This window comes from Linepithema humile, chromosome 1 (genome assembly GCF_040581485.1).
Source record: "Linepithema humile isolate Giens D197 chromosome 1, Lhum_UNIL_v1.0, whole genome shotgun sequence".
Lineage (NCBI taxonomy): Eukaryota > Metazoa > Arthropoda > Insecta > Hymenoptera > Formicidae > Linepithema > Linepithema humile.
Window position 1 is genome coordinate 42,458,549 of NC_090128.1, and position 16,017 is coordinate 42,474,565.

Genomic DNA, 16,017 nt, shown 5'->3' on the forward strand with positions numbered 1-16,017 from the left:
TCGTTATCTTCATTATTCTTATCAACCACTTTAGCTGCTGAAAGTTACAAATGTAATTATTAAAGTATATAATTCCTAGAACCATAAAAATTATTTTTTGCAACAAAGTCGTCAAAATCTTGCAGCAAGATGACGAGCTGCAAGATTTGAGCGATATTGATGTTGAAGATCTTGATGATGAGGATCTGAGCGACATGGAATTTAATTCCGATGACGGAGGCTTAGATAAGATAATGAATTAATTTCGAATCTAAATGAGAAGCTGAAGACAAAAAGTCCGAAGAGCAAACAGAATAAAAAGAAGAAAGGAATAGACAATAATATATTTGTATGTGCAGAGAAATTCGCTGAAATGCTGGAGGAGCAAAGCAATACGAAGGGGAAACATGGTTATAGTAACACTTTCAGCAGCAGCGACGGTGTTAGTGCCAAGCAAATAGATTGGGAATCGAAACGGCATGAACGGTTGAGAGGATTGTTTGAGAGAAAGAAACGGAAACCTGGTCAATCGTCCAACAATAAGCGTGCTAAAAGATTCAAACGATAGATATATAATAAACATTTTATGGACATAACTTTACATCGGTTTACAATAAATCCTTAATAATTCTTTTTTACATATATACTATTAATAATAGTATATATGTTCTGTACATTACTTCGTATTGTTCATAATATCGCCTTAGAATAAAAAAGAATTATTAAGGATTTATTGTAAACCGATGTAAAGTTATGTCCATAAAATGTTTATTATATATCTATCGTTTGAATCTTTTAGCACGCTTATTGTTGGACGATTGACCAGGTTTCCGTTTCTTTCTCTCAAACAATCCTCTCAACCGTTCATGCCGTTTCGATTCCCAATCTATTTGCTTGGCACTAACACCGTCGCTGCTGCTGAAAGTGTTACTATAACCATGTTTCCCCTTCGTATTGCTTTGCTCCTCCAGCATTTCAGCGAATTTCTCTGCACATACAAATATATTATTGTCTATTCCTTTCTTCTTTTTATTCTGTTTGCTCTTCGGACTTTTTGTCTTCAGCTTCTCATTTAGATTCGAAATTAATTCATTATCTTATCTAAGCCTCCGTCATCGGAATTAAATTCCATGTCGCTCAGATCCTCATCATCAAGATCTTCAACATCAATATCGCTCAAATCTTGCAGCTGCACATACAAATATATTATTGTCTATTCCTTTCTTCGTTTTATTCTGTTTGCTCTTTGGACTTTTTGTCTTCAGCTTCTCACTTCGAAATTAATTCATTAGATAATGAGTAGTAGTGAGTATTTAACTCCACCTATATAAGTTCCTTTTATCACTTATAATATGTTTGTGTATCAATTAATAATATTAGATAATCAACAATGATATTTTTTGTATATGGAAAACGTAAAAAATATAAAAATAAGATTTTTTGAAATTGCCAGTCTCGAAAAATGATCAAAGTGCACTAGTGAAATATTGATAAGTTGTATTTTATTGGATCAAAAAAGGCTGAAATAATTTCGTTAACATTTATCTTTATACACGTATATTCTTATGTGAAAGTGATTGGGAGAAGAATCCATCGATAGAAAATAGAGCGCAATTTTTATTTAAATAAATAATAAAATTATATAAAAGTTGTTTATTTTATTTCCCAACATCAAACTCTATTAAGATATATTCTTTATTATTCTCACACAAAAGGAGCATTAAAGTTAAAAAATTTCAGTAATACAATAAGCATAGATTATTCCCATAAATTTGAAACTTAATTTTGTTTATCAATATATAACAATATATAACTATAATTTAAATTAATATCAAGGACTTTCAAAACTGATGCTAAAATAATTATACAAAATTTTCAACCATCATTTTTTACATGTGTTCTATTTTCCAATTTATATATACAAATATGTATTAACGATTGTATTAAATGAATATATATATAGTTACAGAGTGAAAACAAATATAATTAAATTTGAGATGCGTGTGAGGAAATTTTCGTGATGAAAATATCAGAGAATAGATCATCATTTTTATCCTCGACACTTTTTACAATAACAACAATAATATTCTCCCACTTTAGGGATCACAGAAGAATATTTTGTCATGCAGTAACGAATTCGTCCCGATCACTCATTTGCGCTGACAAACTGAACGCCGTGTCTGTGCTGATTTCGCTGTTTAAGCTCTCATTCACATACGCAGGTTTTGCATGAGCGGAGTCGTTCATTTCCCTCATCAATCCCGCCATATCATCGTCGGGATCAATTTCTTGTGACTCGCCCACCACATCGATGTCCATCTGATTATCAATCATCGACACTTCTTTTATCGTGGGCTTCTCCTCCTCGAACTACAAAAACGAGTACAAAAGTCATAGAAGCATTCAAAAATAATTTATTTCCGTTACAAGAGAAACATTAACGTACCTTCATAGATTCTAGTTTACACGACGGCGGCAAGTTCATATGAAATACACAGTTAGTGTCGAAAATTACAGGTACAGGTTCATGGCACTCGATATCTGCCCGTACCGCTCCGCATGCTTTGAACAAAACTTGATGCGTGTTCTGTATAATCGGTACATTGATTAATTATATAGCTTCTTTTAGAACGTAATCTAAATATATGCATATGTATATGTACCTTCAGAATATGTTTACGACAATGCTTAGCCGATGGAAGAGTCCTTTCGCCACATTTCACACCACCTTCGGTAAACACGCACTTCGACAAGTTCGGCGGTTTCTGGGCGGGTTCAGTTGCCTAAATATAATTTTTTCTTTTTATTTGGATACTAATGATAATATCACAATCAACATCTGTAACTATATTACCTGTGCACGACGTTCTAACGATTTCCTATAAAGTATAGCTTCAGCACCATTTCGTCTGTGATAACGATTTAAAGCTTTTTCTCTTTCACTGTTTCCTTAGCTTGATCGTGTATGCTACCTATATATTGCGTGTAATTTATTTATCAAAAAATATGTAAAATTCTAATGTTATTTAAAATGTACGTACAAAGTGTTTCCTTTTCCTTTTTCAAAGCAAGTAGATATTTTCGTCTTTTCTCCTTCAACACATACTGGAGCCTCCTAAATTGATCGATGTAAAGGGATTGAAGCCTAATCAGTTTCTCCCTGGCGATATAGATTACCTCTTCCGCCGTAAAAATACCGGCGTGCCTTAAAAAATCGATACTAATAATTCGAGGAGTAAGTAGTATCTTATCCTTGCGCAAAGCAACTACAATAAAATGATGTTAAGACAAATACATGCCAATTTTTATTATGGATAAAAAACAACAAACATATATGAAAATCTGAAATACGACAATATAAGTTAATAAAATAAAAAAATATTCTAAATATCTTACTATACAAAATGTATGTTATAAAAACAGAGTCAATACACAATTTCTGAACACATAAGCTTATGAAAAGAAATAATTATTAACATTGTTAACTTTATTATATTTCTTAACAGCTTCTTTTAATTTAAAATCATAAGTTAATTTATAATTATAATGTTATGGTTTGTGATGTTATGATTTGTGTAATTAATAAATAAGCTCTAACGTTAGATACATATGATAAATGATAAGGCTTTAAAACAAGAAATTGCACAAGCTGAAGCATGCTAGCACAATATTCTAATATAATATAATAGTATAACTTTTACAACAATTATTGCATTTACAAAGTTACAAAATCTACTTACTTCAAAGGATCCTCTTGTGAATTATGTAAGTCGTTTTCATTGTCGCTATCATCAAGAGAAACTCCCCTTAGAGTGTCATTGACGACTGTAGGTTCGACATCACTCTCTGACGAACTGGCGTAATCTAAGATGTCACTTCCACTTGCATTTATTCTGTAAGCATCAACTTCCGCTGAAAAAACAATAATTTGTTAATGTTTCCATCAAAGTTGCCATAAAGTAACAACTTTTCATGTCAATGTACAACTTGTCAATACACAAACATAAGATTTAAAGATTTTTAGTTTACATTTAAATATTTCAACTCAAACTTCAAATTTTATATCATATTTTATTTATACACAAATTGCTTAATACTTTAAATAAAAGATTCCAACTCAGAGTTATCGGCACCAAAGAAATTGCCAATGCATAGCAAGAAATCGAATGGACCATTTTTCTTATTAATAACCTCTACTTTAGAAAATAAGGTCTTGAAATGTCCTTGCACATCCCCACAAATAAGGACTTTCTGCTTATTGCTCATGTTTAACAATATATAATAAATTAAATCGATATAGAAGTAATACTAATTAACAAAATGTTTTATTGTTTTCCTCGTACGCTCAAATTTGTTCAATACAGCTGTTCTGTATAAAATCGGTTTTTTACATAGATAAATGAATACCTGCTATATGAACTAGCTGCACTAGTTCAGTTATAATGGCCGGAGCACAGACTTTTGCATAAAGCATAACGCATAAGCATAAGGAAATTGATTGGTCCATTTCCTTATGCATTTGCTTATGCTTATATATAGACCAATCAATTTCCTTATGCTTATGCGTTATGCTTTATGTAAAAGTCTGTGCTCCGGCCTTAAGCCGAGAGCACAAGCTTTTACATAAAGCATAACGCATAAGCATAAGGAAATTGATTGGTCTATATATAAGCATAAGCAAATGCATAAGGAAATGGACCAATCAATTTCCTTATGCTTATGCGTTATGCTTTATGCAAAAGTCTGTGCTCCCGCCTTAAGGCCGGCGTCACATAGAACCCGTAATCCGTAATCCGCACCGAAAGTCCGCAAAAGTTACTAGGGTGCGTTCCACTTAACGCCCGCAACGCTCCTAGAATCATTTTATCCTCGTTTAACTTTCGATGAAAAACAAGGATAAAATGATCCTAGGAGCGTTGCGGGCGTTAAGTGGAACGCACCCTAGGGATTGCGTCCGTAACGTTACGTGTGTTTTATCTCCTTGTGTCCCATGGAGCCGTAATTCCATGAAATTTCCGTAAAAGTTACTAAAAGTTACTAGTTATTACTAGTAATGCTTTTTTTAATTTTATTTATTTAACTAAATTTGTCGATTTAATTAAAATTTTTGTTAAAATTATAATATATTCTGTAGTTTTCTTATGAATAAAATACAAATAAACAATTATAATCTGTTAAAAAAAAAATAGTAATACCGTTACGTGTGTATTTACGGCTCCATGGGACACAAGGAGAAAAAACACACGTAACGTTACGGACGCAATTCCTAGTAACTTTTGCGGACTTCCGGTGCGGATTACGGATTACGGGTTCTATGTGACGCCGGCCTTATGGCCGGAGCACAGACTTTTGCATAAAGCATAATGCATAAGCATAAGGAAATTGATTGGTCCATTTCCTTATGCATTTGCTTATGCTTATATATAGACCAATCAATTTCCTTATGCTTATGCTTATATATAGACCAATCAATTTCCTTATGCTTATGCGTTATGCTTTATGTAAAAGCTTGTGCTCTCGGCTATAAGGCCGGAGCACAGACTTTTACATAAAGCATAACGCATAAGCATAAGGAAATTGATTGGTCTATATATAAGCATAAGCAAATGCATAAGGAAATGGACCAATCAATTTCCTTATGCTTATGCGTTATGCTTTATGCAAAAGTCTGTGCTCCGGCCAATAGGGTGCCGTCACATACAGCCCGTAATCCATAATCCGCACCGGAAGTCCGCAAAAGTTACTAGGTATTTCGTCCGTAACGTTACGTGTGTTTTTATCTCTTTGTGTCCCATGAAGCCGTAATTCCATGAAATTTCCGTAAAAGTTACTACAAGTTACTAGTTATTACCAGTAATGCTTTTTCTAATTTTATTTATTTAACTAAATTTGACGATTTAATTAAAACTTTTGTTAAAATCATAATATATTCTGTAGTTTTCTTATGAATAAAATACAAATAAACAATTATAATCTGTTAAATAAAAAATAGTGCTATCGTTACGTTTGTATTTACGGCTCCATGGGACACAAGGAGATAAAAATACACGTAACGTTACGGACAAAATACCTAGTAACTTTTGCGGACTTCCGGTGCGGATTACGGATTACGGGCTGTATGTGACGGCACCCTTAAGCCGAGAGCACAAGCTTTTACATAAAGCATAACGCATAAGCATAAGGAAATTGATTGGTCTATATATAAGCATAAGCAAATGCATAAGGAAATGGACCAATCAATTTCCTTATGCTTATGCGTTATGCTTTATGCAAAAGTCTGTGCTCCGGCCATTACTCAATGGTTAGCGATCTAGTACTAGTATAGACATCTGTGGTTCCAGTATGGTATATAGTTCAATGGCAACAATCGGTTTATGCGCGCGTCACCGGATCCAGCGAAGATTCGAGATCGTTCCGGAATCTTCAGGATCTGCAAGATTATCCGGAGCCAAAACTAAAGAGACACTTTGTTCGGAACCGGGATGGAGATCGGTCGAGTTAGAGTCGTCGGATTAAGTGGTGAAGTCGTCTTGTTAAGTAAGTGCTTTATTCGTATTTCTCAATTACAATAATAATTACAGTCTATAGCCAATCGGAGCACGTAGTTGGAACAACTACGTGCTCCGATTGGCTATAGACTGTAACGAACATTTTGAATTAACGTACGCGGTGCTCCAACCGTTATAAGATTTTTCGGAGAGATTAGACGGATTTTATTTCAGCCGTTTTGTGCCGTTCGCTGTCGATAGGAACTAGTCGGAGAACTTTCAACTGCTTTCGGGGGTGAAAAAGATATTTTGCGCTGAAACGTACTTGCTTTTGAGAGCATGTGTTCAGGTTCAGGAGAACTTGAATTGAAAATTCAGTATTTAAGATTTTTTAAATATGTACATAAATTGATTGTGTGCGTATGCAGAACATGTAAATTTTATAATACGTTTAAGCAAAATATATTGAGTATAGGTTAGTATCATTATAAGTTGTGATATAAAAATATTTTATCACGAATATAAACATCTATTTTTAATAATTGTCGTTTTTATTTTAGTGTATTAGATGCTTTACTGTGAGATTAAAAAAAAAACATTATTAGGAAATGAAAAGATTCAATGATAATTCCACCACTAGTGGTGAGAAAAAATGGTACGAGGAATATTCGAAGACAGAGGAACCTTGCAAGCATTCTTTATCCGAAGTTGGTGTGTTACAACTAAAAGACGAAGGAAAAAAATATCTGGATGCAGAGACTGCCAGTTTTCAGTTGAAACAATCTAAGTCACATGACTCAGAGACAAAATGGTTAAAGACAGCATTGCAGCAGGGTACTTTTTTGGATAGAATAGCAGCCAACATAGTGCTGGTGCAAGATAATCCGAAATATAATTTTAGTCGTCTAATATTTCTAGTCTATCAAGTAAAAGGGGCCAAACACAGTCAGTGTGGTTTGGTCATAACGTCTCTCAAGGAACTCTTTCTAACTGATCTGTTGCATCCAACTTTTAAGTTGTTAAAATTTGAAGAACAGGATCTAGATAAGCTTGAAGTAGGAAATGAATCAAATTCTATTGTTAAAACAAATGCTGCTAGAAATAGATTACTGGCACATTGGTACTTTGAAGATCAACTGCGTGAGCAGTATAAACGCTTTGTTTTAAGTCTGTCCGCAGTAGCTATTGATAGAGTAGACATAAATCGTGAAAAAGCCATATTGGTAATGACAGATTTGTTGATGAACAATGCTGAACAAGAACATAAGTTACTGGAGTTGATTGTGAATAAAATCGGCGATCCTACTAGCAGAATTGGATCTAAAGCTGTAGTTTGCATCAACAAGTTATTGCAAGAGCATCCAAATATGAAGCTTGTAGTTTTGCGTGAAGTTGAGAAACTATTGTTTAGAAAAAACGTGTCTCAACGTGCTCAATATTATGCTATATGTGTGTTGACACAATTTTTTCTGGACAGAAACGACGACGAAATAGCTGTTACATTGGTAGAAGCGTACTTTGCGTTTTTCAAAGCATGTTTGAAAAAGGGAGAACCTGACAGCAAAATGATGGCAGCAATTCTAACGGGTGTTAATAGAACATATTCTTTCGCTAAGGTAGATTCAAAGGTGCTGAGCAAACACATTGATTCTGTTTACGAAGTGGTGCATTTTGGGTCGTTTAATGTCTCTCTTAATGCACTTACCTTATTGCACCAAGTAAGTATTGTAGAATAGCGTTTATATTTACTGCATTTTTACATTATATTAACGGGCATTTGTATATTTAGATTACAGGCAAGGACGAGTCTCAAGCAAACAGATTTTATTCAACTTTTTACAGAAAGTTACTCGACCCACAAATAGGAGTAGCAAATAAACGCGCAATGTTTCTCAACTTGGTATATCGAGTTCTTCGGAAAGATCAAAGCGTATTACGTCTATACGCATTTATTAAAAGAATCTTGCAAATCACACTGTACTTCCCTGCAAATATGACATGTGCTATGCTCTATGTTGTCTCTAAAATTCTTCAAGAACGCAAAGACTTGAGGCACATCCTGCTCAAGTCACAGAAAGATGTGAATAAAATCGAGAATATCGATTGTGAAGGAAAAGTTGAAAACGACATTTGTGAAGTAAGCTCGTCAGATGCGGAAGATGTTTCTACAATGAAAAATAAGAATAAAGCGACGAAAAACACCATTATGTTATCGAACGTAACAATTGGCGTTGACATCGCGTCAGGAACGCAAGCCGATGTGAAGGAAGAGACCGACGTAAAAGTTGAGGAGCAAAATGTGAAGTTGTATGATCCCTTTTGTCGGAATCCACTCTACGCGGGAGTAGCCAAAGGGTTGTACACCGAGCTCGCAGCATTGTCCAGACATTTCCATCCCAGTGTTGCTATATTCGCAAATCGGATAATTCAAGGTAAAAGTTTTACTTTTATATGCAGCACAATATTATTTGGCAATACTTATTAATTTTTGTTTACAGGTAAACCGATTGAGTACACGGGCGATCCGTTGGAGGATCTAACGTTGATTCGATTTTTGAATCGGTACGTCTTTAAGAACTCGAAGAAGTCAGAAGATATGAAGGTGCAGAAGAAAAATGATCCCTTGGCAATACGCGCCGGATATACACCCAAGGGTGTACGCTCCCTTCCTGTCGATAGCGCAGCGTATCTCAACGAAAGGGAGGAGCGAATACCAGTTGACGAGTTGTTCCTTCATAAATTTTGGAAGAAAGAGAGCGAGACTAAGGACATCAAGAAAGAAGACGATGATGAAGACATGGAGAGCGTTAACAGTGAAGAGTTCAACGATATGCTAGATCGTGTGGGCATCAACTACGATTTAGACGATTTAAACGATTTAGACAATTTAGACATTGCGACAGATATCGCGCTTGGGAAGAAAAAAAGGTAAATCTGTATTCTTGTATGTAGAATTGTATAAAATATGCTTTGACTCATCTATAGGGGGAATGATTGTTTCTGTTCAAGTCTATATGATAACTTCATTGCTTTGTTGCAAAAAATAATTTTTATGGTTCTAGGAATTATATACTTTAATAATTACATTTGTAACTTTCAGCAGCTAAAGTGGTTGATAAGAATAATGAAGATAACGATGATAAATTGGGAGATGAGGATATCCTGGATGAAAATGATGATGCAGCATCTCATCATCATCATCATTTTCATCCAGGATATCCTCATCTCCCAATTTATCATCGTTATCTTCATTATTCTTATCAACCACTTTAGCTGCTGAAAGTTACAAATGTAATTATTAAAGTATATAATTCCTAGAACCATAAAAATTATTTTTTGCAACAAAGTCGTCAAAATCTTGCAGCAAGATGACGAGCTGCAAGATTTGAGCGATATTGATGTTGAAGATCTTGATGATGAGGATCTGAGCGACATGGAATTTAATTCCGATGACGGAGGCTTAGATAAGATAATGAATTAATTTCGAATCTAAATGAGAAGCTGAAGACAAAAAGTCCGAAGAGCAAACAGAATAAAAAGAAGAAAGGAATAGACAATAATATATTTGTATGTGCAGAGAAATTCGCTGAAATGCTGGAGGAGCAAAGCAATACGAAGGGGAAACATGGTTATAGTAACACTTTCAGCAGCAGCGACGGTGTTAGTGCCAAGCAAATAGATTGGGAATCGAAACGGCATGAACGGTTGAGAGGATTGTTTGAGAGAAAGAAACGGAAACCTGGTCAATCGTCCAACAATAAGCGTGCTAAAAGATTCAAACGATAGATATATAATAAACATTTTATGGACATAACTTTACATCGGTTTACAATAAATCCTTAATAATTCTTTTTTACATATATACTATTAATAATAGTATATATGTTCTGTACATTACTTCGTATTGTTCATAATATCGCCTTAGAATAAAAAAGAATTATTAAGGATTTATTGTAAACCGATGTAAAGTTATGTCCATAAAATGTTTATTATATATCTATCGTTTGAATCTTTTAGCACGCTTATTGTTGGACGATTGACCAGGTTTCCGTTTCTTTCTCTCAAACAATCCTCTCAACCGTTCATGCCGTTTCGATTCCCAATCTATTTGCTTGGCACTAACACCGTCGCTGCTGCTGAAAGTGTTACTATAACCATGTTTCCCCTTCGTATTGCTTTGCTCCTCCAGCATTTCAGCGAATTTCTCTGCACATACAAATATATTATTGTCTATTCCTTTCTTCTTTTTATTCTGTTTGCTCTTCGGACTTTTTGTCTTCAGCTTCTCATTTAGATTCGAAATTAATTCATTATCTTATCTAAGCCTCCGTCATCGGAATTAAATTCCATGTCGCTCAGATCCTCATCATCAAGATCTTCAACATCAATATCGCTCAAATCTTGCAGCTGCACATACAAATATATTATTGTCTATTCCTTTCTTCGTTTTATTCTGTTTGCTCTTTGGACTTTTTGTCTTCAGCTTCTCACTTCGAAATTAATTCATTAGATAATGAGTAGTAGTGAGTATTTAACTCCACCTATATAAGTTCCTTTTATCACTTATAATATGTTTGTGTATCAATTAATAATATTAGATAATCAACAATGATATTTTTTGTATATGGAAAACGTAAAAAATATAAAAATAAGATTTTTTGAAATTGCCAGTCTCGAAAAATGATCAAAGTGCACTAGTGAAATATTGATAAGTTGTATTTTATTGGATCAAAAAAGGCTGAAATAATTTCGTTAACATTTATCTTTATACACGTATATTCTTATGTGAAAGTGATTGGGAGAAGAATCCATCGATAGAAAATAGAGCGCAATTTTTATTTAAATAAATAATAAAATTATATAAAAGTTGTTTATTTTATTTCCCAACATCAAACTCTATTAAGATATATTCTTTATTATTCTCACACAAAAGGAGCATTAAAGTTAAAAAATTTCAGTAATACAATAAGCATAGATTATTCCCATAAATTTGAAACTTAATTTTGTTTATCAATATATAACAATATATAACTATAATTTAAATTAATATCAAGGACTTTCAAAACTGATGCTAAAATAATTATACAAAATTTTCAACCATCATTTTTTACATGTGTTCTATTTTCCAATTTATATATACAAATATGTATTAACGATTGTATTAAATGAATATATATATAGTTACAGAGTGAAAACAAATATAATTAAATTTGAGATGCGTGTGAGGAAATTTTCGTGATGAAAATATCAGAGAATAGATCATCATTTTTATCCTCGACACTTTTTACAATAACAACAATAATATTCTCCCACTTTAGGGATCACAGAAGAATATTTTGTCATGCAGTAACGAATTCGTCCCGATCACTCATTTGCGCTGACAAACTGAACGCCGTGTCTGTGCTGATTTCGCTGTTTAAGCTCTCATTCACATACGCAGGTTTTGCATGAGCGGAGTCGTTCATTTCCCTCATCAATCCCGCCATATCATCGTCGGGATCAATTTCTTGTGACTCGCCCACCACATCGATGTCCATCTGATTATCAATCATCGACACTTCTTTTATCGTGGGCTTCTCCTCCTCGAACTACAAAAACGAGTACAAAAGTCATAGAAGCATTCAAAAATAATTTATTTCCGTTACAAGAGAAACATTAACGTACCTTCATAGATTCTAGTTTACACGACGGCGGCAAGTTCATATGAAATACACAGTTAGTGTCGAAAATTACAGGTACAGGTTCATGGCACTCGATATCTGCCCGTACCGCTCCGCATGCTTTGAACAAAACTTGATGCGTGTTCTGTATAATCGGTACATTGATTAATTATATAGCTTCTTTTAGAACGTAATCTAAATATATGCATATGTATATGTACCTTCAGAATATGTTTACGACAATGCTTAGCCGATGGAAGAGTCCTTTCGCCACATTTCACACCACCTTCGGTAAACACGCACTTCGACAAGTTCGGCGGTTTCTGGGCGGGTTCAGTTGCCTAAATATAATTTTTTCTTTTTATTTGGATACTAATGATAATATCACAATCAACATCTGTAACTATATTACCTGTGCACGACGTTCTAACGATTTCCTATAAAGTATAGCTTCAGCACCATTTCGTCTGTGATAACGATTTAAAGCTTTTTCTCTTTCACTGTTTCCTTAGCTTGATCGTGTATGCTACCTATATATTGCGTGTAATTTATTTATCAAAAAATATGTAAAATTCTAATGTTATTTAAAATGTACGTACAAAGTGTTTCCTTTTCCTTTTTCAAAGCAAGTAGATATTTTCGTCTTTTCTCCTTCAACACATACTGGAGCCTCCTAAATTGATCGATGTAAAGGGATTGAAGCCTAATCAGTTTCTCCCTGGCGATATAGATTACCTCTTCCGCCGTAAAAATACCGGCGTGCCTTAAAAAATCGATACTAATAATTCGAGGAGTAAGTAGTATCTTATCCTTGCGCAAAGCAACTACAATAAAATGATGTTAAGACAAATACATGCCAATTTTTATTATGGATAAAAAACAACAAACATATATGAAAATCTGAAATACGACAATATAAGTTAATAAAATAAAAAAAATATTCTAAATATCTTACTATACAAAATGTATGTTATAAAAACAGAGTCAATACACAATTTCTGAACACATAAGCTTATGAAAAGAAATAATTATTAACATTGTTAACTTTATTATATTTCTTAACAGCTTCTTTTAATTTAAAATCATAAGTTAATTTATAATTATAATGTTATGGTTTGTGATGTTATGATTTGTGTAATTAATAAATAAGCTCTAACGTTAGATACATATGATAAATGATAAGGCTTTAAAACAAGAAATTGCACAAGCTGAAGCATGCTAGCACAATATTCTAATATAATATAATAGTATAACTTTTACAACAATTATTGCATTTACAAAGTTACAAAATCTACTTACTTCAAAGGATCCTCTTGTGAATTATGTAAGTCGTTTTCATTGTCGCTATCATCAAGAGAAACTCCCCTTAGAGTGTCATTGACGACTGTAGGTTCGACATCACTCTCTGACGAACTGGCGTAATCTAAGATGTCACTTCCACTTGCATTTATTCTGTAAGCATCAACTTCCGCTGAAAAAACAATAATTTGTTAATGTTTCCATCAAAGTTGCCATAAAGTAACAACTTTTCATGTCAATGTACAACTTGTCAATACACAAACATAAGATTTAAAGATTTTTAGTTTACATTTAAATATTTCAACTCAAACTTCAAATTTTATATCATATTTTATTTATACACAAATTGCTTAATACTTTAAATAAAAGATTCCAACTCAGAGTTATCGGCACCAAAGAAATTGCCAATGCATAGCAAGAAATCGAATGGACCATTTTTCTTATTAATAACCTCTACTTTAGAAAATAAGGTCTTGAAATGTCCTTGCACATCCCCACAAATAAGGACTTTCTGCTTATTGCTCATGTTTAACAATATATAATAAATTAAATCGATATAGAAGTAATACTAATTAACAAAATGTTTTATTGTTTTCCTCGTACGCTCAAATTTGTTCAATACAGCTGTTCTGTATAAAATCGGTTTTTTACATAGATAAATGAATACCTGCTATATGAACTAGCTGCACTAGTTCAGTTATAATGGCCGGAGCACAGACTTTTGCATAAAGCATAACGCATAAGCATAAGGAAATTGATTGGTCCATTTCCTTATGCATTTGCTTATGCTTATATATAGACCAATCAATTTCCTTATGCTTATGCGTTATGCTTTATGTAAAAGTCTGTGCTCCGGCCTTAAGCCGAGAGCACAAGCTTTTACATAAAGCATAACGCATAAGCATAAGGAAATTGATTGGTCTATATATAAGCATAAGCAAATGCATAAGGAAATGGACCAATCAATTTCCTTATGCTTATGCGTTATGCTTTATGCAAAAGTCTGTGCTCCCGCCTTAAGGCCGGCGTCACATAGAACCCGTAATCCGTAATCCGCACCGAAAGTCCGCAAAAGTTACTAGGGGTGCGTTCCACTTAACGCCCGCAACGCTCCTAGAATCATTTTATCCTCGTTTAACTTTCGATGAAAAACAAGGATAAAATGATCCTAGGAGCGTTGCGGGCGTTAAGTGGAACGCACCCTAGGGATTGCGTCCGTAACGTTACGTGTGTTTTATCTCCTTGTGTCCCATGGAGCCGTAATTCCATGAAATTTCCGTAAAAGTTACTAAAAGTTACTAGTTATTACTAGTAATGCTTTTTTTAATTTTATTTATTTAACTAAATTTGTCGATTTAATTAAAATTTTTGTTAAAATTATAATATATTCTGTAGTTTTCTTATGAATAAAATACAAATAAACAATTATAATCTGTTAAAAAAAAATAGTAATACCGTTACGTGTGTATTTACGGCTCCATGGGACACAAGGAGAAAAAACACACGTAACGTTACGGACGCAATTCCTAGTAACTTTTGCGGACTTCCGGTGCGGATTACGGATTACGGGTTCTATGTGACGCCGGCCTTATGGCCGGAGCACAGACTTTTGCATAAAGCATAATGCATAAGCATAAGGAAATTGATTGGTCCATTTCCTTATGCATTTGCTTATGCTTATATATAGACCAATCAATTTCCTTATGCTTATGCTTATATATAGACCAATCAATTTCCTTATGCTTATGCGTTATGCTTTATGTAAAAGCTTGTGCTCTCGGCTATAAGGCCGGAGCACAGACTTTTACATAAAGCATAACGCATAAGCATAAGGAAATTGATTGGTCTATATATAAGCATAAGCAAATGCATAAGGAAATGGACCAATCAATTTCCTTATGCTTATGCGTTATGCTTTATGCAAAAGTCTGTGCTCCGGCCAATAGGGTGCCGTCACATACAGCCCGTAATCCATAATCCGCACCGGAAGTCCGCAAAAGTTACTAGGTATTTCGTCCGTAACGTTACGTGTGTTTTTATCTCTTTGTGTCCCATGAAGCCGTAATTCCATGAAATTTCCGTAAAAGTTACTACAAGTTACTAGTTATTACCAGTAATGCTTTTTCTAATTTTATTTATTTAACTAAATTTGACGATTTAATTAAAACTTTTGTTAAAATCATAATATATTCTGTAGTTTTCTTATGAATAAAATACAAATAAACAATTATAATCTGTTAAATAAAAAATAGTGCTATCGTTACGTTTGTATTTACGGCTCCATGGGACACAAGGAGATAAAAATACACGTAACGTTACGGACAAAATACCTAGTAACTTTTGCGGACTTCCGGTGCGGATTACGGATTACGGGCTGTATGTGACGGCACCCTTAAGCCGAGAGCACAAGCTTTTACATAAAGCATAACGCATAAGCATAAGGAAATTGATTGGTCTATATATAAGCATAAGCAAATGCATAAGGAAATGGACCAATCAATTTCCTTATGCTTATGCGTTATGCTTTATGCAAAAGTCTGTGCTCCGGCCATTACTCAATGGTTAGCGATCTAGTACTAGTATAGACATCT

The 16,017-nt window shown here is 33.8% G+C and overlaps 1 protein-coding gene and 2 pseudogenes across 2 annotated transcripts; 1 reads left to right on the forward strand and 2 right to left on the reverse strand.

The window, feature by feature from the left end:
* Nucleotides 1–108: 108 nt before the first annotated feature.
* On the reverse strand, nucleotides 109–4,501 carry LOC136999877 (KAT8 regulatory NSL complex subunit 2-like; annotated as a pseudogene).
* A 1,778-nt stretch (nucleotides 4,502–6,279) lies between these two features.
* LOC136999887 (CCAAT/enhancer-binding protein zeta-like) lies at nucleotides 6,280–9,475 on the forward strand. 2 transcript variants are annotated; one of them, XM_067354802.1, is made up of 5 exons: nucleotides 6,280–6,516; nucleotides 6,702–6,942; nucleotides 7,028–8,185; nucleotides 8,257–8,899; nucleotides 8,966–9,475. In XM_067354802.1, exons 3-5 carry the CDS (start codon nucleotides 7,076–7,078, stop codon nucleotides 9,397–9,399), a joined length of 2,187 nt encoding a protein of 728 aa, XP_067210903.1. In that variant the 5' UTR covers nucleotides 6,280–6,516; nucleotides 6,702–6,942; nucleotides 7,028–7,075; the 3' UTR covers nucleotides 9,400–9,475. The 2 variants fall into 2 exon arrangements, with proteins under 2 accessions (XP_067210903.1, XP_067210907.1); XM_067354806.1 differs by having other exon boundaries at nucleotides 6,729–6,942.
* Nucleotides 9,476–9,814: 339 nt separating this feature from the next.
* On the reverse strand, nucleotides 9,815–14,208 carry LOC136999899 (KAT8 regulatory NSL complex subunit 2-like; annotated as a pseudogene).
* Nucleotides 14,209–16,017: the final 1,809 nt, after the last annotated feature.